This window comes from Acyrthosiphon pisum, chromosome A1, assembly GCF_005508785.2.
Source record: "Acyrthosiphon pisum isolate AL4f chromosome A1, pea_aphid_22Mar2018_4r6ur, whole genome shotgun sequence".
Taxonomy (NCBI): domain Eukaryota; kingdom Metazoa; phylum Arthropoda; class Insecta; order Hemiptera; family Aphididae; genus Acyrthosiphon; species Acyrthosiphon pisum.
The window spans coordinates 61,723,033-61,745,803 of NC_042494.1; the positions used below are offsets into that span (position 1 = coordinate 61,723,033).

The following is a 22,771-nucleotide window of genomic DNA, read 5'->3' on the forward strand; positions in this document are numbered from 1 at the left end:
TCATAATTTTGCATTTATCAAGATTGAGTGATAAACCTAAAGTGTTGAACCAATTTGAGAGCCGATTTAGGTCAGACTGAAGTTTTGTGCAATCATCTGGCGTGATCATATGTTATTATGATCCGGCAATCATCATAACTTGATGTCATCAGCTAAACATAGAAATTGACAGTGATGTAGCACATGATGGAGGTTGTAAATAAATAATGAAAACAATATTGGCGACAGATATCCCTTGATTGTCCCTTGAGGGACACCAGACGAAGCTAAGAACAAATTAGACTTAACATCAAAGACTTTAACACATTGATACCTGTTACTAAGAAAGGATCTAAATCAAGACAGAAGGGGTTCGCCAAAACCTGATTCTTTGAGAATATGTATAAGCACATTATGATTGACTGAATCGAATGCTTTTTGGAAATAAATGTAGATTACATCTACTTGAGTTCGGTGTTGAAAAGAGGCGTAGACATAGTTATTGAATACAAGATTGCATGTGGTGGTAGACCGTCTTGGGCGAAAGCCATGCTGTTCTTCGGCTAAAATAGAATTAACGGTCGGTTGAATTGCATTTAAGACTAGGTGTTCAAATATTTTTGAGATATGCGATTGGATGGAGATAGGTCGATAATTGGAAACAATTGAGGAGCTACCAGATTTGGGAATAGGAATTACAGAACTGAATTTGAACATGGAAGGAAAAGTGCCTTCATCAAGTGTCCTCCTAAATAGAAGCCATAGTGGATAAGCAATAATTGTTCTTAGTTCAAATAAAAAATGACCTGAGAGGCCATCCGGGCCAATGGACCATACATTTTCCAACGAGGATAGGCCATGGAATTCATCTTCAGCGCTGAAAAAAGCATTATTGGGCAGATCAAAGGCAGGAACATCAATTTGTTTGGCATCAAAATCAACTCGTTTAGTAGAGTAGACTGAGAAAAAGTAGGCAGAGAAGAGATTCGCAACCTCTTGTTCATTACTAGAAGTGAATTCGTTGTATGACATTTCCTTGGAAATACAATTTTGTGTGTAGTTGTTTCTAACAAATTTCCAAAAATCATTAGGCTTTATCCTAAGGATTGTTTCAGTACGGTGTATAAAGTCGCGGTAACATCTTTTTGTTTCATATTTAAGTTTAGCACGGAGTAAAGAGAATTCTCTATAATCATTAACACTTAGAGAAGATTTATAATTAATATGAGCCTTTTTTTTCAAAGCCAATATACTTTTTAGATTTTTGGTATACCAGGGTGGGAATGTTGATTCATTAAAAGAGACTAGGGAGATGTGATTAAGGATTGATTTATGCAATGCATCGTATAACACATTAACCGCTGAATTCAGGTCGTATTGAGAAAAAGTTGAAGACCAGTTAAATGAAGACATAAAGGAACGGATATTCCCATAATCGCCTTTGCGAAAATTGTAGAATTTGTGGCTCTGCTTACAGCTTGGTACCGGGAGACCAAATGGAAGTAAAATATTTAAAGCTGGGTGGTATTTGTCAATAGGAACTAGCGGGTCAAGCGACTTTTCAACGGTTAGAGCTTTATCATTGCAAAAAACTAGGTCTAGAATCGAATTGGTTGAATTATAAATATTATTTTTTTGAAAGAATCCATTTGTTGTAAATGATTCGGGAATACAAGGGGCACGAGCAGGAGAGGAATAAGAGTAAATAATACCATAATCATCATTATCCCATACTGTTTCAGGAATATTATAATCCCCACAAATAATAAATTTGTCATAAGGATAAGTATTAAGCAAATATTCAATGGAAGATACGTGCGATTCATAAATTAAAGGAGAAGAGAGTGGGGGAATATAGACACCACCAACGATGAAACTGTAAGAACCAATAGTAAAATGGACAAAAACATGTTCAACATTTAATTGAGTAACTTTAATATTGCATGCAGGGTAATCTTTACGAATGCCAATGAGAACACCACCACCACGACTACAATAGTTATTGGAAATACATCTGTCATACCTAAAAATATTATAATTAACAAGACCAAGTTCAGAATTAGAAATATTGTTATGTAACCAAGTTTCGTTTAGTACAATGAATATATAATTTACAGAAGATGCATTACATTTAAAATTGGTTAACTTAGTATTAACACCCCTACAATTTTGGTAGAAGCCAGATAATGAAGTGGAAGCTACTAGTTGATTTGGTTGTTGGATATTGGATCGGTTAGACGTCGATGGTGAACTCCGTTTTTTGACCCATCAGAGATCACTTTCGGAGAACCGTTAATGTACTTGATGGAAAGCCCAGATTCGCTATTGCTAGTCCTATGGTCAATTTCCGAGTGGCATGGTCTCAATTGTTCACGCTGGAGTTTGGTCTTGTCCTTGACAATTCGAAATCCCTGCGTAATTGATACCCCTTGGTTTCTTAACTCAGCAAAGGACACAATCAGTTTAGATGTATCTTCTTTTGAAGTATAAATGACTTAGAGAGGGCGGACATAATCAGCGCGAGCTTTACCGAGTCGAATATACTTAGAGCCATGAGAGGGCTCAATCGAATATTCTCTTCGAGTAGTTTTTGAAAAGTTTCCTTATCGTCTTTTACACGTTCAGTAATAGTTGAGGAAATTGACTCAGGGACACCATACACAAGAGCATTATAAGAACATCTTTCACGCTCAAAAGTCTCCTGTAGAACTTGTGAAACGGTAGTAGATGCAATGTTAGGGGTTGAACATGACTCAAGGTTCGCAACTTTGTCCATACATATATATATATATATATTATCATTATATATATATATATATATATAATGATACAATAAAATGTATTAAACATTTGTAGGTGTAGTATTATGTTATTATTACTATTTTTTTTTTTATTATTAATATTATTGGAGTTGAGATAGGGCATCATGAGGACGTCCACGCTTGAGACGCCGGAGGGTAGGTTTATCGCTGAGTTTGAAATGTTTCACGCTACTGGCGGTGTTTAGTTGGTCAAAAAAATTGATCGTAAGATTTTTTATGTAGTCTTTGATTGATGGATCTCTGAAGTCGGTCTGGAGTGCTTCGTTTCTGATGAACCAAGGTGCGTTGGATATTGTGGCATTGTGCGTAGTATCTTTGATTGGAAAACTTGGATCTTATTCATGTGGGTTTTGACACAGTGTCCACAGATAGGGGCAGCATAGAGAACTAAAGGTCTTAGAATTTGCTTGTAAAAAAACATGGAGCAATTCCAGCTCAAGGCGGTTTGACGGTTGATTAAGGGGTAAAGAATTTTGAGACGTTGGTAACCTTGTTGTAGTTTCAAAGGAATGTGCGGGTTCCAAGTTAATTTTTTATCTAGGATAATGCCTAGATATTTTATGGTTGGTGACCACGATATGTTGTCACCATTCAATACTAGAGTGGGTGGGGTTTTGGGACGACGAAGTGTGAATAGTGTTGCTGTACTTTTGGAGGCGTTTAAAATAATTTTCCATTTTTTTGCCCGAAAAATTAAATAACTTGTTTCAATTAATATTTTTTAATATTCTATTTTATTTAAATTTATTGACACTTGCGCTACATGTATATTGTACTATAATATAACCATTTTTTGCTTTTATTTTTTAATACTGAAAATGAAAAATTTTAAATCTGCTGTAATTTTTTTTTTTAATTCATAATAGTCAAACTGACCTAGATAAACTATACCTATTTAAAATTTTTTTAAATCTTGAGTTGATCCAATTGTAAAAAAACATTTTAAATTTATAAAGTGTTATGATGATTTATGGTTAAATTTTGTGAATTTTCTCAAATATCAATCCTTACCATGGTAAGTTAGGTATAGGTACCTACATAAAATAGTCGTATAATAATAATATAATATGCACCTGCCCTCCACCGCATTTCACCTGTTGAAGAGTATTCGCCAATCACCACTGCTCCATATCAGCCGGACGATCATGGATTAAAATGGGATTTATGAGAGGTACCTAATAAGGACTACTATGGGAAATACTATAATTTTAATCTTAGCCATCTGACTATCTGAGACTCCATAATATCCATAATATATCTACAATCTATAGTAAACATAATATATACACACAAGTAAACAACGTCGAAAAGTATATAATTACCTAGTTTAAATGTTATTGACAATCACGATTTTAAATTAACGTAGACTTTTACTGATGTACATGTGGTTTGTTATTAATTTATTATTATTGTTATTCGTAAGATTTTCATCACGAACATAGTAAGTTGATGACTGTACTGAAATAATGTACATACCTATTTGAATAATTTAACGTTAACACGCTGAATGTTCTTAAATTATTGTTAAATTATAAAATGTTTTATAGAAATGTGTCCACATAATAAAGTTAGTCGGTAAGGTACCCCGGTACTCTATTATTTTTCTCTGGTGATTTTGTTTTTGTATTTTTCAATGGTTTTGTTGTTATTATCATAAATTACCATTATAAGTTATAACTACTTATAGATGACAGGTTATACAATTTTTTTCACGCTAAAGTTCACTATTTTATATTATGTTCATAAGAATGATGTAGTTTATTTTTTTTTAAATATGATTAGTGATAAATGTATTTTTTTTTAGTCTAGGTGTATTAATCAAAATAACCAGAGATCATTAACATGGAATATATCGTTGACTGATGATCAAGATAAAGTATCTGAAAACTTTTTAAGGATGTATAATGAACCAACAACGGTTGCTGAAAAATTTGGTTCAGCTATTTTAACGGTTCCTGAGAACATCAGAAAACAAGCTGATGAATTATTCAAACCTTCAGAAATCAATCCAAACGAAATATTTGATTGGGTAAATACCAAAGTCTCGTGGATTCTTCCATCCTGCTATCAACAATACCTTAAGTCTATTCCTGCAAACGTAAGTATTTTTTTTGTTATACTTATGCGATAATTATTTTCTTAGTTCAATTACTAATTAGTAACATACTATAATAATATTATGTACGTCCAAGTGTAATAAGATATTAATTACAATAATAATTATCTTCATTAATTTTACTATACTATTATTATGGTTATTGAAATACATTTGTATTTGTACAGTTTAGAACAAACCGAACAATTTATCAATATGTATACTGGTAAAAAATGCGATGATTTAAATATTATTAATCACAGACAACCCTTATAATGCGTGTTTTTGATTAATTATATGACGGTATTTTTTTTTATTGTACTCGGAAATATAAAATTACTTTTATACCGATGGAATATTTAAAATAGGTACTTCCTACCGGAATAAAAATAAAATTTAAAGTATGCCGGTATTTGACGTAACATATTATGTACCTATTATTTGATTTATTTGAAAAATGTACATGTATTTATGATCTATAATATACATCAACAAAATCAACTTGAGATGAATTACCCGTCAGAAACTTTTGATGTAGACGAGTTAAATGTATTTTTTTCATGCGGGTCGTCGGGTACCTATGTTATTGATTTAGAATTAAAAAACCATATTACATGTACCGTTAAAGCAATGTGTATAATATTATGGGAATGGGTGGCGTATACACGTGCAGCTATTATTATATAACAACCACGTCAAAACTATGTGTGAGTATCTACATAATATTATAATGTGTGTACTGCATTATTATGCAATGCCGTATGATGATACCTATATAATTATAAATTATAATATTATAATAACAGTCGATGAACTATCCGCGATTGGCGTTGTCCGTCGAATACTTATGCATATATTATTATAATACTACCACTGGCGCGCAGTGACGTAGCCAGGGGGACTAAAGAGGCTCTATAGCCCCTCCATTGACTGTGTCGACCTTAGAATTTTATCAAGATTGATAAAAAAACAAAAATTGTAAATAAAATACATATTGTATTTGTATACAGTATACTTAGCCCCCCCCCCCCCCCCAAACAAAATTCCTGGCTACGCAACTGCTGGCGGCGCCTGGCGCGTATATGTTGTGATGACGACGACTCATATTATTATATGGCATAGTATAACGATGCTGCTTTTTCCTTTTCTTGAATAAGGTGCTGGAGAAGAGAGAAAGACACGTGCTGTACCCCTGGACGCAGTGGAACACGTCGACGGGCACTCATCACCGACCGTCGCTCAACAAAGCCGTAGCGTCACCAGTGGCGTCCGACCGGTCAATGTCGTCGTCTTCGTCGTCTGTCTACGCGCACGCAGCACACGGCAGATCGCCCAACAACAACAACAGCAGCAGCAGCAGCAATAACAACAACAACTCGTTTGGTCACTGGGGCGGCGGCAGTGGAGCGCTAGCGGCATCGGCGGCGGCAGACTGCACGTTGTCGTCTTCGTCGGCCAGTGACTTGAGCTTTTCGTATTGGGCGGGCGTAGATGCCACGTCTTCGCCGCAACAGCACTACCATCATCATCAACAACAACAACAGCAACAGCAGCAACAACAACAACAACAACAACAACAACAACAACAACAACAACAACAACAACAACAACAGCAGTCGGTCGGCTGGACACAGGTGACCGTCCAATCATCACCGTCAGATTGCGGCCGGTCAGTGTCGTCGGCCGAATTCGTGCAGTACAACGCCACCGCTGACGGCCGCTCGTCATCGCCGACGTCTGTCCGCTGGCCGTCTCGTCTTTTCTACTGCGTCAATGCCGACAGCAACACGATCAACAAGCTGGTGGAACACTACTGCACTTTCTGTTACAAGAACCACGAACCGCCCGAAGTGTACGGCGGCCACCTGGTCCGGGATGACACGCGCACCACTTGCCCTAAGCTCAGAGCGCTCCGGTGCAAGCACTGCAGCGGCACCGGCGACAACGCGCACACCATCAAGTACTGTCCATTCTTGTACTCTAACTACAGTTGATGGACGGCAGGCGATCGCGTAGGGTAGACGCGCGATCGAACGATTTCATTGTGGGTTTGTGGGTGATGGGGGGGGGGGGGTATCGGGTGGGAAGTTATCGATTTTCAGCGTCGATCTTAATTATTTTCGTTTCGAGAATTTACTATTCTCTTACCATTATGTATGTGTTATTACCATAATCATAATAATAATAATAATAATGTTAATGATTATTATTATTATTTTTTTATTTCTTTATCGTTTACACTCACTCGTGACTCGTGAGTTAATAACAATATCGACACTCTCGAATGAGCGGATAAGATAAGTATAATTTTATGCGTTTACAATGACCGTCACCGTTTGTTTATCATATAATAATAATAATATTATAATGTGTGTTATATTATATTTAGCAGGATAATAATATAATATTACGCTTGTTCGTTGTTGCAATATGCGTCGTGCGTACAGCGTGCACACACCGTGCACCGCGCGCGACAACCGATCACGGCGCGGTCCCGTCATACATTATACCACACGACGGCATTGCCTTCCGTACATTTTTACATTTTTATAATATAACAATAATAAAATAAGAATATCAAATTATCAACAATAACGACCGGTGTGGGCCTAGACTTTACTGTAGAAAGAAGATAAAAAAAAAACCCAGAACTTAACTACGACGGATGTGTGGTGGTTGCTTTACGGTTTGTTATATTATTCTCTTTGAATTTCTCTATTTCTTTCTATTTTCATTCGTTATGGTAAACTTTATTATTATTATTATTATTATTATTATTTTTTTTTATACTTTATATTAATATTATATTTCACGGATGTTTTGTCGCATGTAAAATTTCCCGTGCAAGAGGAAAAATGAAAAAAAAATGCTCGGAGTTTGTTTTGTTTCATCGGTAGATAAAATATATTTCAAGTCATCAAATTATAAAAATAAATAGGTTATTGTTTATGTTGACTATTAGTTATAACGTTTTTTTTGTTAAATACGTCCTGCGACGTGTGTTCTCGTTTATGTAATATTATACCTATTAAGTTTCGTGTGTTGCATGTTAATTATATTGTATAGTGAAACTTGAAAATATCAATCCATGTATTTTGTGATTAATCGTTAGCAATATATATTATTAATAATTTTAAAAATTTTAATTCAATTTTCAAATGTATTCAAACTTTGCTCAATGTTGTTATTATAAAAATAAGCGAATACAATATGTATTGTAAATCGTAAATCGTTTATGTAATATCGTAAAATGTAATTAATAATTATGTCTTGAAAGAAAAAAAATTGTATACTTTTGCCTGAATAGTATTTCAATATTTTATTACAAATCCTGTTGACACATGACTAATAAATGAACTATAATTAACTACGTTGAATATATTGCTACGAGTAGAGTACCTATATATTGCTTTTATGTACACTGACAATCGAATGTTTTTCGATAAAACCACTTACATTTTCCACGGACAATTTCATATAGATAAAAGAAGTAAAGTTAAATATTTAATACACAAATAATGTATTATACAACTATAATTGCCGATTGGATGAGAAATACATCTAAAAATAAAACGTTTTTAAAAAGCTATTTTCTACCCAATCTTAAAGTAATTTTGTTTGAAATAGTATTTGCATTCATATTTTTAGTGTCGGTTCACTGTGAGTTGTGACAAGGTATAATGAAAGTATACAGAGTGATTTTTACATAGGTAACACGTCATATGACATACTATCATTTTAAATACATTTTTGTGATTTAAAAAACTAAATATATATTTTCATAATCCTTAGATACTATTATATCTAACTATTATAATTATACTGCAAATGTTAACGATGCAATACGATTATATAATGTAGGTAGTTTTTGGTTATTGTTAAGTATTTTAATATTAACGAACAAGGAACTTATCAGGTAAGGAGATGGTTATTTCTAAGCTTCTAAGGCCCTAAAGTCTAAGAGGGTATCTATTTCCACTTGACTAGTCCATAACAGAATCGGAACTTTAAATGATTTTGAGAAATTAATAAAAACTATCGAACAAAATATTTCGGTACGAGAACTTAAATAACATTGATTTCGTATCCATAGATTTAAAACTTAAAAGTAACCTTTATAAAAAAATCGTACAAAATCGCACTGGTAAAGCATTTAGGCCACGGGTGACAATTATTTTTGGGGAGTACACCCCGCTGGGTGCGTCTTGGAAACGACCACGGTCGTAATTACAGCCCCCGGAGCTATAATACTTTACTATTATTATAGTATTAGACATAGGCCTTGTTTCCAACACTTGTCTCTAATTGTTGGGGGGGGGGGAGGGGGATTGGCGTCGTTGGACGACTAAACAGCTGAAAACCACTGAACTAAATACATGGAACGCGTGCATTACTTATAATATGAGCCTCATAGGAAGTCGCCATATGCATTCCGTGTCAAGGGAAAACATGGTGAAATGTTATGTTATCTATGAAAATTGTTATCATCATCACAATATTAATGTTAAAAATTAAATCGGAATGCATATGGCAGCTCCCGTATGGTCTCATTTTTCATATACGAGAATTATACACAATACGCGTTCCATGTATTTAGTTCAGTGCTGAAAACATAAAATGACAGTCGACAGACATCACACGTACGTCATGCACGAGCACGGAACTTGGAAATTAAATTCGGAGGTTGGTTTAACAATATTTGAAGGGGTGGATTTTAATACGTGCCTAATGTGCAGAGGACATATTCTGCAGTAAACGTATCTTCTTCAAGTAAGACCTCTCTCCATATTTTACTCATTGTGATTAGAAGTTAAGGTATTATTATAGACTATAGTGCATTATATAATAATTTTAAAGAATAATATTATTTTTGTTTTGCCAGTAGCTTTTTTTTATTTTTATTTAATATATTTTTATTTTTTGAGTTGGCTACGAGTAGGTACTTATATTTTTTTAAATATTTGTTGTTTATAATTTATTACCGATAATACTTTCTTAAAAATAAAAATGTTAAAAAAAAGCTACTGATAGACGATAGTAAATACAGATAATTTTATTCTTTTTTTTAAAATTTTTTATGATAACACCTTGATTTTAACAGTGTATAATAATCACTACGAGTGAAATACGGTGAAAGGTTTTAACTAAAATTAGCTATAGCTATATACCTATCACAATGCCGTGTAAGACGGATAAAAAAATTACACTGGTGTGCTCTCTTAAGTTAATAGCCAAGCCAGTAAGCCACTGAATTAACAAATAATTTCCAACAAAATAGCATCAACATTTTATTAAAGTGAAAATGCAAATAAACAAAAAATAATATTAGGTAGGTAGGTACCTAAATAATACCTAATTACTTTACTTAGGTTGACGTTGAATTTATCTTTTATGCTTCTCCTACAAGAACTTACAGTCTTTATTAAAATCTGTGTTTTTTTTTCTCAAAATTATAATTTAAGTTAATACCCACCTCCCTACAAAAGTTACGAAATAGTGCAATACGGCAATATAAAAAAGAACAACAATTACATTAAAATTCAATAGACACCAAAAGAATTCGTATTTTTAATCACATATACCTTCATAGCACACATAGCACATAGCGTACGATCAACTAAAAAACGTGAATCCCAATCATGACATAATATACATAGAACTATATCTACAGAGACCTAAAAATAAAAAGTAAGACTGTGAGGCGAGACTGTTGGATATTGGAAGAACAACGAATAAGTGTACGAAATGTAACAGTATAAGGCGGAGTAGAATGAGAATCATAATTATTATTAAATGTACAGGATGATTTTTTGATAATAAACAGACAGTTTTATATGCGAAAAAGGCACTGTTAGGTGGCAAAATCGATATTTGACAACGCAACAGGTACATGAGTCATAAATGTGTCAGGTTTCTATGATATCGCACTCCTAGATCAAATCTGTAATTATTCAAAAAGTTAGTTTTTTTTAGTTAAACATAGGATATAATATTATGTTAGTCCATCATGGTTTTAGTCAACCACTCCATGACAAAAAATATTGAAAATTGATTGAAAACTGTTTTTAAAACGATGTTTATGTTACTTGGATATTTGAAAGAAACCAGTTTATTTTGACGCCTCCAACTGCTGTATACTATTTTATTAAATAAAAATCAAAACGTTAGTAAAAAAAAAAAATTTGGAAAATGTGACTTTTTTTTCTAACTTAGGTGTTGGATCGATACCCGTTGATGGCTTTTTTAATACAAACATCACTTTTAGTGAATTTTGTGGTGGAAGGATTTCGGAGCAAACATCAAAACTAAGCTAGATAGTTTATGACGCCATCGACTAACAATTTTGCCAAAAAAATATATTACTTTATTAATACTTTCATGAGAAAAAAATTTGTAAAATTGTTGGCGACAGTTTTTAAAACGTTTTTTATGTTATTTTCGTTTATGTTTCTTAAATGAAAAATAATTTGCACATTTACGTGATTTTGACGAATTCCGTAAAAATGTTAACTTCAGCTTATCATAACAAATTAGAGTGGATTTAAGCTCAATTTTTTTTTTAATCACACTTTAAACAATTTATAAGGAATCTGTCATCACAATTTCAAGTTTTTTAACCAAGCGAAAAATTATTTACTGACAGTTATTGAAAAAAACTTAAAAAAATCGATAATGTTTCATGGCTATAATGCTTTAAAAGTGTCAAAATATTATTAAGTATATAAAATCTGAGGGAAATTTAAAGGGTCGACGGTCAATCGTTTTTGATTAAAAAACAAAATCGAATTTTGTCAAATATTTGTTTGTTTTGCTCCGAATCTAAAATAGTAAGAATCAAAGTCTAAAAATGATTTATTTCAAAACTCGTATTTAGAATTGTTTTATTTTTAATTATGTTACAATAATTAGCCATAGTATAACGAATAATCACCTAACATAGTAGCATCCAACTACCCGCCGGTCGCCACTAGACTACAGGAACCAAAACTACAGATCGGCTTTTCAAAAGTTCGTTGAAAAGCCGATCTGTAGTTTTGATTACAATGCCGTTTGCACTAACACCGCCGAATACAGCGTTCCAATTATTGGTTTTTGGTTATAGAATCACGAAGAAAAATGCGTAAAAGTGTACGAAAATCAACCGAACAAAGAATCTATATATTGTTGGCTATTATAGAAGATCAAAGTTTAGTTTTTAAAATTTTATGTTTGGAAAATACTCGTTCACGCTTAACTTATGTCTTATGTGCACGAAGTATATTACAAGAAGGAACGTCTTTTAATGTTACGCAAAACAGCGTGTTGAATAAACCAGACATTGACGTTAGTTCAAAGGGAATTTGAAATTTCCCCACTCACAACTCATAAGTGACTTAAATACACAGTTTTCCATTTGGCTATATGAGCCCTCCAATATTGAAAAATATCCGAGGGAGTAGAATGTGCTACACCGACACTGGGGAGGGTTTCAAGTAAAAAAATGTATCCTCATATCATGCATAATTTAGATAGCTGCACAATAAGTAAATATTATATCTAACAATAACGTATTATGAGGTGGATAGGCTTTTTTTGTGGGGAAAAATCCACACATGAAAATTGTATTTCAAATAAAACATCACACATGGCCGTTTTCGAACCACAAAAATAATGCAAAAAATTTGTTAAACATGTCATTATGTATTTTTAATTTTACAACGTTTTTTATTTCATACATTTATATAATATTAAAAAAAGGTGGGAAAGTGGATGTCGCTCTGCCGTATAGTAGGTTATAAGTGGGTCCCTGTATAATGGATAGTATTAAATTTGAATTCAATGATAGAATATCATTGTATAAGAAAAACTATTCTGAGCGAAGACTGAATCTAGGTATAAGATATATTATAGAAAAAAAACCAAAAAAATTTAAAACTGAGAATGTCCGTAAACAGCTCAAAAAGAGTCAAAATATTTTCAAAATTTTATAGTGCATAGAAAATGAAAATATTAACATTCAGTGAAATTTTCAAATATCTACAGTCATTGGTTTTTTTAATTACAATAAAATAAGAAAATCGTCACATGAGAAATCGAGCGAATATCAAATGTTGTAAAAATATGAATTTCAAATGCTCATAAAAATTTAATTTGACTTTCTTGTAGACATTTTTTTTTTGATAAAGGTAGACAATATTATGAGGAATCTTGTATTACATTTTCAAATCTTAGATTTAAAAAAAAAAATTTTTACGAATTCTTAACCCAAAATAATTTGCTAATTTTCGTGATTTTTACATATTTTGTCAATGTTTGAACTTTAAATGCTAATAAAAAAATATGACTAAGGATTTTTATTATTTTTCAAATATCATTGTAAAAATATAGTAGGAGCCTTGTATTTTTCATAGAAAAAAAAACTAATAATATTGGAAACTTAAAATGTCCCAAAAAATAGTTCAAAACAAATCAAAATATTTTGAAAATTGTACCATGTATAGAAAATGGAAATATAAACAACCAGTGAAAATGTCATGTATCTACGGTCATTTGTTTTAAAGTTACACCAAAAACCAAAATCAATTTTCTCGAAAATAGATTTTGTGTAAAAATTCCCGTTTTTACTTAATTTTTCTTTTGTTTTTCACGGCGCTTTAGAAAACTATTGGAAATTTCAAATTTTGACCTCCTGAATGCACCAACTAGATTCACTTTCCCATCAAACAAGATACTGTTGAAGAAAATCGAAGCAGTTTTACTGCCCCAAACCGTGATGACAGACACAAAAATAAAAAAACACACATCAATAAAATCAATACATTCATCGTTCTATTCAGAATCTAAAATGTTTTAGGTACTAACTCACTATTTGTTGCGTCTATAGGCAGGTACAAGTTGTCATCCACACGCCGCCAGTTGTATATTTATTAAATATTGTTTATTATTTGTGGTTACATGACTAGGTATATATAATTAACTAGACATGATCGCTATAGACTTAGATTGTTTCACGCAGATATTCTTCCCCAGACTTAGAAGCAAAACTATTTAGTATCATATGGAATGAAAAACAATATTAAGGAAATATTGAAAAGAAATGTTCATTTTTACCAACCATTTTTTTTGTAGATATTATATACTATAAAAGTTGTTAGTAAAATGCATAAAAAAACCGTAGTTCCTTTCTTTAGGACCTTGGAACCACTAACGTCCAACAGTTAGGATAAATTTCCCAGTAGGCTTATATCCGCCCTTGATAAAACTGGTATTAATCATTATATTTTGGTATTTTTTACCATGTTGGTAAAATAAAATAAATTGTATACCTACGTTTTTTTTATTAACAAAACATTTTGCTGGAAGCAGGGGTGTAGATCCACCCCCTTCGGTGCACAACTGACACGTGTAACGGTGACGGCGGTCACTCCGTAGAAAATCGACACACGACACCGCTACGGTGCTACATATAACATAATATTATTATAAGACACAATAGATTATTATTGTTATTATTATATCGGTACCAATATGTCATAACCATAATATCATTCTTCAGGGTTCGGTTAGCTTTGTTATAATAGTGTGAATATATTGACCTATAAAAGATAAACTTAAATGTAGGTATTTAAGAACATCGAATAAACAATCCGTTTTAATTTTCAAGCGAATTATGCCAGCATTTTATATTGCAACATTTAAGTACCTAGGTTGGATAGGACCTCGCATAATCTACTCATCAAGCTTCGCTCAAAAATTGAACTATCGCGAAAAAGTCGGTACACCAGAAATATTGTAATCTCTAAGATCGATAATATTATTCACTCAAACATTGAAACTGTACCGAAAGTAAAAGCGTGAACTGCAACACGGCGGAAAATGTCCCACGTTGCACGCACTCGGAAGACGCATCTATATTGTAGAATATAGATAATATAGACAACGAATGTGGCGTCCTCTCGACGGTCTTCGCTAGACTAAACCGGTGTGAAAAATAATGTACCGGGATGTTTGCAGGACCATATCATTTACATGGTTCGTTATCCCGGTGCAGGATAATGTGGGTGTTGTGGGATAATATTATAAACTTGTCTAGTTTATAGCGAATTTCTAGACTGTCAGACGTTTTTCGAGTGTCGCAGACAAATTAGGTGACAAAAACGCGAAAACTTGAAAACCACCCACCACGGCGGCGTTGGTGCGATGTCCGCTCGTTATCATATTACAATTATAATATTAATATTATAGTATTGTAATAATATTATTATATCGTTGTAACGAATAAAACACGTCGTCACCCACGCCGTTATCTATATCAAATAAAATTGTCGTCGTCGTTTGGCAATAATGATTTATCAATTTGTCTTCGAGAGTTGCGCACACGATAAGTCTACCAGGTGCTCGTGACAGGTTGGGTTAGCTTATATACCACACACACACAACACGGTTTCGAGTGTTCAAACAAATAATAATATAATGACGATACGTATGCGCCCACGTCGCGTCGAGCACCATGTATTCCGCATATCGTGTGTTGTGCTCTTATCGTTTCTTCGTCCGCTACCGGCAGTCCGTGAACACACGTACCGACGAACGTCCGCCACCGCCGTCGACCATGATCCGCGGATCGATCGTGGCCGCCGTCTTATCGTTACCGCCGCCGTCTTTGTTGTTGTTGTCGTTGTCGTTGTCGTTGTCATTGCCGTTGATAAGCGGCGGGTCGACCGCCCTGAGGCGGCCGGTGGAGATCCGCGCGGCCGTCATACTGCCCGCCGAGTCCAAGTTCATCACCACGCTGTCCAAAGTGATGCCCGTGCTGGACATCGCCGTCCGCGATCTGTACGCCAAGGGCATACTCCGGGAGACGGACGTCACGTTCAAGTTCATGCAAAAGGATGACAAGTGTGAGGACATCGAGGCCATGCGCTCCGGTTTCGAGCTGATCATCAACGGCCGGGTCGACCTGTTCCTGGGACCCACTTGCGATTATGGCGTCGGTCAGTTAGTTTTGTAATATCGTGATATTACTAAATTATAGGTATTATATAGACAGTGCCACGGCTATAAACTCCTAGGCCAGTGTGTAAGGATTTATTTTGAAACCACAAATTAATATTATTATTTTTATTTTTAAAATATAATAAGGAAGTTATAGTTACCTATTAACTTAATTAGTTATTAATTTTCATTAGCCATCCCAACAAATCAATATAAACGTTACCTACTCTACTAAGGTAAAATTAAAATAACTGAAAAAATAGGTTAGATGACTTTTTTCTAGCAATATTTGTACCTATAGTTATACCGTGTTATTTCGAAGGTTGGTCTAATTTTTTCCGAAAACATTGAATTTATTATTGTATTAATATATATTTAATTATTATAATTGTCTATATTTCTATCATATTATATTTATTATTAATAATTTTTGAGTCAGTACAACTTCCTGTAGCACAGTATGAATATTTCATGGTACACATACGAAATTGCTTAAATTTTAAAATAATTTAAATATTATGAAAATTTCATTGTATAGTATAGTAAAATTTATAAGTCCCCACGAATAATGTTTTTGAATTACGATGAAATAATACTAAAACCGTTATTCTTCGTTTAAATATCTAATTTTATCCAAATTTAAACTTAAAATGTCAATATAATAAAAAGCTGTGTTAATATATTTTTTAGAGTTTTTGGTTACAATTTTAACTAGGTACTTATGAAAAACATTGTTTTAAATTTTCAATTATTAGCTAAAAAAATTAAGTATTTTATAAATGTTTAACTAGGTACAAAATAATTTGAAAACAATTGTGATTTCAAAGAATTATTGTCAATATTAAACTTTAACCGCTAATAAAAATCGTGCTTGCGTAGATATGTACCTGTATACAGATATAATTAATACTTTTAAACTACTATTAAAATAACTTATCTCTAACCTTTTATTACATTTTTAGGCTGTTTAACATGACGAAACATTTTTATTGATATATAATATAAAGAAAAAAACTAAACAATTTCAAAAATTTCAAATGTCTATATATAGCTCAATTTTTTCAATCCCTTTCCTAGTTAAAACTAACATTTTTGAATGTTTGAATAACCAATAATAAATAAATACTAATTTCTACTGTAAACTGTAACCAATGGCAACTATTAATAAATAAAAAAAAAATTTCCAATTTCCATTGTGAACCTTAATATCCCTGTTTGAGCACCTCTTTAAAATACGAATTTCAGCAAATCGTTTCTTATTGCACGGTGAAAATATGAGAAGAACCTCTATTCCAAATTTTAAGTCCGTACTTTGCGTAGTTTTTGAGTTACAGCGATCATTGACTAAGTGGTATTTGGATTTAGAATATACTTTTCTTTAACTATTCCAACAAATCAATATAAACGTTACCTACTTTACTAATATGTAAAATTAAAATAACTGAAAAAATAGGTCATTACACAACTTGCACACCTAATTGTTATGGCAATGATCATAGACCAATTAAATATACAATAACCGATATACGTCTGTGGCGAAAAGATATTATATTATATACATATATATATTTACTTTTTTATTAATTAACCCGCGGTAACTCAGGCCATTGGGTAGTTTTTAACTGTGGTGGAGGTACTGTAGGTTTAAACACGTGTGTTTGTTAGTTTGGCAGATTTTTTAGTGGGCACCCGTAGGTATCTGCCATGCCCGGTTGGGGGATGGTGGTACTTCTCTCCGGACACCGTGACTTGCCGGAAGAAAAATGCCACCCGCAGCCGAGGTTTTGAACCGGCGTCGGTGCACGTCGCAACTGACGCCTTAGTCCGCTCGGCCACTCCATCTCCCATTATATTATATTATTATGATATGTATTGGTATGTAATTATTATGAAAAATTCAGTCAGTGTCACGTCGAATTACGAAACAATTGTTTGGACTTTCCCAATCATACAAATTTAATGGAACAAAAAAAATTGATTTTTTATTTTGTTTACTTACCAAAAACGGTAGAATTCGTAACTTTGAGACTATCGATATAATCAAATATCGGAACACGACAGCGCCTTATCTCAGCAGTGCATTTACGGGGGATCAAGGGGATCAATCCCCTCCCCCCATAGGTTGTATATAATATTATTATATGCACAGTTTTTCAGAGTCTTATAACTTAAGGCCTCTAGCTTTAAAACTATAAACTAAAAACGGGGCTACTGGATAAAATCATATCCCCCTCCCATGACAAAAATCTAATTACGCCACTGCCTTATCTATAATTATAGACTTTGAAAAACTTTTCATCGTTGAAAATAATACGAATACATTATTGTGAAACGGATACACTTCGCTCCGAATCCAAAACCGACCTATGGTTAGTATAGTCATCATCATCGCAGGAAATATTGTTCCATTGGCGATGTGCTGATGTATATTGAGACCATAATATTATCATCGAATAGCCGTTTTAATTAGTCTCCGACCAGTGGCAATAAAGATCACAGTACAACTATTTATGTAGATATCGTGGTTTTTCTAGGGTTTACCATACGATATTTACTCGATAACCACCGTCCATATAATAATGATACTTCATAAAGATATGAAATGTGAGCGTGTTATGGAAGTTAGTTGTGTAGGTACGTTTCGCATGCGACACTGCGTTATTGGACGATGCCTCGATAATGTGTGGGCGAGTATAATATTTTTGTAATTCTGGCTTGAGCGATGGGCTCCGTTTGGATATCAACAATTATCTCGAAAGGATCGGAAACCATTGAACCAACACAACATAAAGTGATAACATACAGATTCAACATTTTACATTGGATTACGAAAAGTTGTATTTATTTTTTTAAAAAGTTTTAAACGACTGTTTTGAATTACTTAAATTTTTTTAGGAATTGATTATGGTCGTAAAGAAGCCGAATACACCTGTTGACATAATGCATCCATTGTAAATAGGCACTGTAAATACATTGTAAAACATAATGTTCCTATTTGAAAAACAGAAGTTTGTACTGTCAAAGAATCATTTTTAAGTGGTACAAAAATCTCAAGTGTTGGGAAGTATGGTTTTTCCAAGTGTATTTTCCAAGTAAAAATTCCAAAAATCAGAATTTGAATATAATATGTATAATTTAAGAATAAAAATAGAGTGAGCACGTTAAAAAAATTATCCTGTATAGGTTGTGGTTTAAATATAATTTACAACACATGATATACTATATATAGGTACTAAAATACTATATGAGCACAATCGTAAAAATGTATGTACTCGCGAATCACGATCATAGTAAATGTAAAATGTTTTTTTTACGAATAGGGTAAGTATATAGCAACGGAACCGTGATAATTAATGTGTTTTTACTTTTGACCCCCCAAAGTACCAACTAAATTCACTTTCCTATCAGAAAAGGAACTGTTGAAGAAAATCCAAGCACTTTCACTGTCCTAAAAGGTGATGACAGAAACAAAAAAAAAAACACACATCATTGTAAAATCAATACAATATTCATCGTTTCACTCAGAATCTAAAATTGCTTTTTTCTGTATAAATTTGAGTATCGCGGAGCATCATCAGTAATTTCATTATTTTAGAACATTTTTGTTTCTTTTTACATTGTGTTCGCGATTCGTCACGGCTTTCGTTTCATGCAAAACCCTCTTAGATGTTGGACCGGCGTGCCGACGGGCTGCAGTTTATTTCGAGTTGTCGCGCGCCGTCGGAAGTTTTAATTGCAATTATGGCAACTTCAGAGCCAACTGCATTGGCGGAGATTAAAAGACACCTCATAATTATTTTACTTGTCTCTGCGGAACAACAACGTGTTATTTCTATGGCGCAAACTTTATACTATAGCGAACCGTTTCGATATAGACGGCTACTGTAATAATAATACACAAACATAGTAAACGTCGCGGGCCATATATTATGTAATCCGAAATTCTAAACTTGTGTATACGAAATCGTTTTACTCGAGATTTTAAATTTGCAATTTTATGTTTACACTCATGCGGTGGCGGTTAATGTCGTTATATTTTATGATTTACATAGTATATGTCTCACTGTCTGTTTCAACTATATATCGCCGTACAGCTGGAGGGATTATTTTTCGGCATTATTTTTGGGTAGTAGGCATATACATGTAATTCTAAGTCAAAACCGTACATAGCCAACCCAAACTATATCTTCGCTACTATAATAAAGTGGAAAAGTTTTACTGATGAAGATCTCGATTGATTTCGATTAATAGAACTAATTAATTTCACGTTTTGTAATGCTGCAGTAGGCGGTTTGTATATTGTCATTAATTTGTTTTATAAAATAATAGAAATAATCAATGTTGTGTTTGACTTGTTTTAGTCTTATCCCTGATTAGGACTTATTGATTTTACGTCTTATAGTATTTTGGTTTTAATATGTTTTCTGCCGATACATCTTACATCATGTCTTAGTATAAGACTTCTTAAACATATTTCACCGCGTTTTCGATTTTGTTATGGGAATGTCAACGTCGATTGCGGATTATTATATGTTTTTTTCTCATATGACGGGGCTGAAATAGAAGTCGACTGAACATCCATAAAAGTTCAAATATCAATATTAAAAAAGAAAAGTTCTTAAAACTAATAATATAACTTATGTATTTGATAATAGGATTTTAACTTACATGCCGTCTCAGTTGGTGATCCCTCGAAAGTATCATATTATAAAGTTTTTATGTTTCTTATTTGTCAGTTAATAACATAATAGCTACACAAAAGTTATTATTTGAGAGTTTCCGAGCGGATATGTTTTTAATTAATTCATATGAGTGTGTATTCATGTATAGTAAATAAATAGTAAGTATAATATAATTGAAGTAGGTACCTTTAATAGGGGTAGGTGCACTGTAATTATTGCCATTGAATTATACTGCAGGTATAGGTACATAATTAATATTAATTTGAATAAGATTTATTTTGGAAGTTAAAATATAATTGCGATGAATTTGTTGAATTATACTTTAGTTTAAATGAGTATAAATGTTTTCATTTATGTCTTTTATTTAATTCAATGAATTTAGGGTGTCTGAAATATTTTTACACTTGCATATTTTTTAGTTATTTGATGAATTACTTTATTAGCTTAAAGTAAACGAAATCATCTCACGTCACGAATTAATAAACGAGTATAATTTTGCATAATTTTACATAACTTATGTAGCTTAAACGTAAATTGATTATTTTTGTTTCTTATTATATTTTAAATTATTTAAAAAGTAATTTCTTTTATGTAATACAAGCAAGCAATTTTCCTTTCATTGAAATTTGCATACTAATATTTTCTAATTAAAATAAAAAAAATTAAATTTGAACATTTCATGTTTAAAATAATAAACCATAATAAGTAAATATTATATTTTTACCGTTTGAAATGCTAAAAATTTAAAACGCTGAAAATAAAAGTAATTTTAATCTTTATACCTTACCTAACCTACTACTCGCGTTCTCGATAATCTCGGGTAACATAGGCATTTCTTTAGCAGTAGGATTATTATTGGTGTTCAGTGTGAATTACACAATATTTAACGACATAACACATTATGTTTTATAGGTAGTATACGATTCATCCGTACATGTACTGCGTCAGTTTGCCACTAACTAAATTATAAAATAATAATATATTGATAATTCTTATTCCAAGCTAAATAGAATCAAATTCAACAGTGGATATTATAATTGTTTATGCTATATTTTATACTATACCACTGTACACGCATTTAACCTATTTAAATTGTTGATAGTGTTTTCTTCAACCCAATGCCAATAACACAATGTTAACAATAATCGAATTACTGTTACGAAGTATTGTTTTTTTTTTAAACAAGAACTATTTTTGTATTTCTTTGATTTGATTTAATCTACAACACACGTACCTTATACATACATTATATTATTATATATGTTACGGGCAAAGTAGGAAACCTGGGCATTGTTATACAATGTCCGGGCACTGTGTACAATGCCCGAACATTTTGGGCAATGTAAGAATGACCGTTTTAATACTCAATTTTTTCATACATTGGCCGGGGATTGTACGAGATTGCCCGGGCAAAGTGTACGCCGCCTGGATTCATGTGGGCAAAGTGAATTGATTACTGCACAGTGCACACATTTATGTCGAATGATATTTACGCTTAACAATAACACTAAAAAACCATTCTTACATATTTTATTCGTTTGATACCACGACTTACTAGATTATCTTGTTGTATGGCGTACGCACTATATGCGATGACGGCTGCCGATAATACGAACTGATCCGTAATTTCAACGACAAAGTGATCACATAGTTACATCACATAATTGCAAACAGTATAGGTTATCTAGATAATATTTAATTATCTAATCATAAAACCCCTACCTATTCGAAATCGAATGATTATATTGTCACGACGTAGTCTGCCATTACTAATGTATTATTATATTGTAATACAAATCGGTGTAAATGCAAAAAAAAATTGGTCAACTTTGTAACTCAAATTATAATAGTTATGTATGTGTGTATAAATAAAGTAATATAATGGTATCGCACGTGCTTAAGATAATTTTTTAGTAGTAATCAAGTAGGTAATTAAGTAAATAATATAATTCATCTTGTTCATGTCAAACCACCTTTGGATAAAAATATGAATTTTTCTGTTAAGAGGTTCCATACTTGATAATAGATTTAAAAAATATTAAAAGGCACCTAATATCTGAAGCGTCTATTTCAAGTTCTTATATGATTATTAAAAAAATGTTTTATTTATTTTTAATATATTCAATATTGTATAGTGCACAAATCTAAATGGGCACTGTATAAAATGCCCGGACAATGTTAACTTATTCCAACTTTGCCCTCGAAAAACGGGGCATTGT

At 32.6% G+C, this 22,771-nt stretch overlaps 4 protein-coding genes across 5 annotated transcripts in view; 2 read left to right on the top strand and 2 right to left on the bottom strand.

Annotated features, from left to right (window-relative positions):
- Window positions 1-22,771, bottom strand: part of LOC100159027 — a 302,306-nt gene that overhangs the window by 71,936 nt on the left and 207,599 nt on the right. The window lies entirely within an intron of this gene.
- On the bottom strand, window positions 133-2,755 carry LOC115033529. The gene is made up of 5 exons (XM_029486248.1): window positions 2,524-2,755; window positions 2,281-2,455; window positions 1,253-2,002; window positions 363-1,180; window positions 133-266 (listed from the first exon to the last, which is right to left on the bottom strand). Exons 1-5 carry the CDS (start codon window positions 2,753-2,755, stop codon window positions 133-135), a joined length of 2,109 nt encoding a protein of 702 aa, XP_029342108.1.
- On the top strand, window positions 4,351-6,890 carry LOC103310349 (protein nanos-like). Its single transcript, XM_029486249.1, has 3 exons — window positions 4,351-4,376; window positions 4,611-4,899; window positions 6,510-6,890. Exons 1-3 carry the CDS (start codon window positions 4,351-4,353, stop codon window positions 6,888-6,890), a joined length of 696 nt encoding a protein of 231 aa, XP_029342109.1.
- Window positions 15,344-22,771, top strand: part of LOC100575680 (atrial natriuretic peptide receptor 1) — a 93,768-nt gene continuing 86,340 nt past the window's right edge. The window contains exon 1 of one of the 2 annotated variants that reach the window (XM_029487354.1): window positions 15,344-15,869. In XM_029487354.1, coding sequence (XP_029343214.1) covers window positions 15,386-15,869 — 484 coding nt within the window. In that variant the 5' untranslated portion in view covers window positions 15,344-15,385. The remainder of the gene's footprint in view (window positions 15,870-22,771) is intronic. The other variant, XM_029487352.1, reaches the window with a different exon arrangement.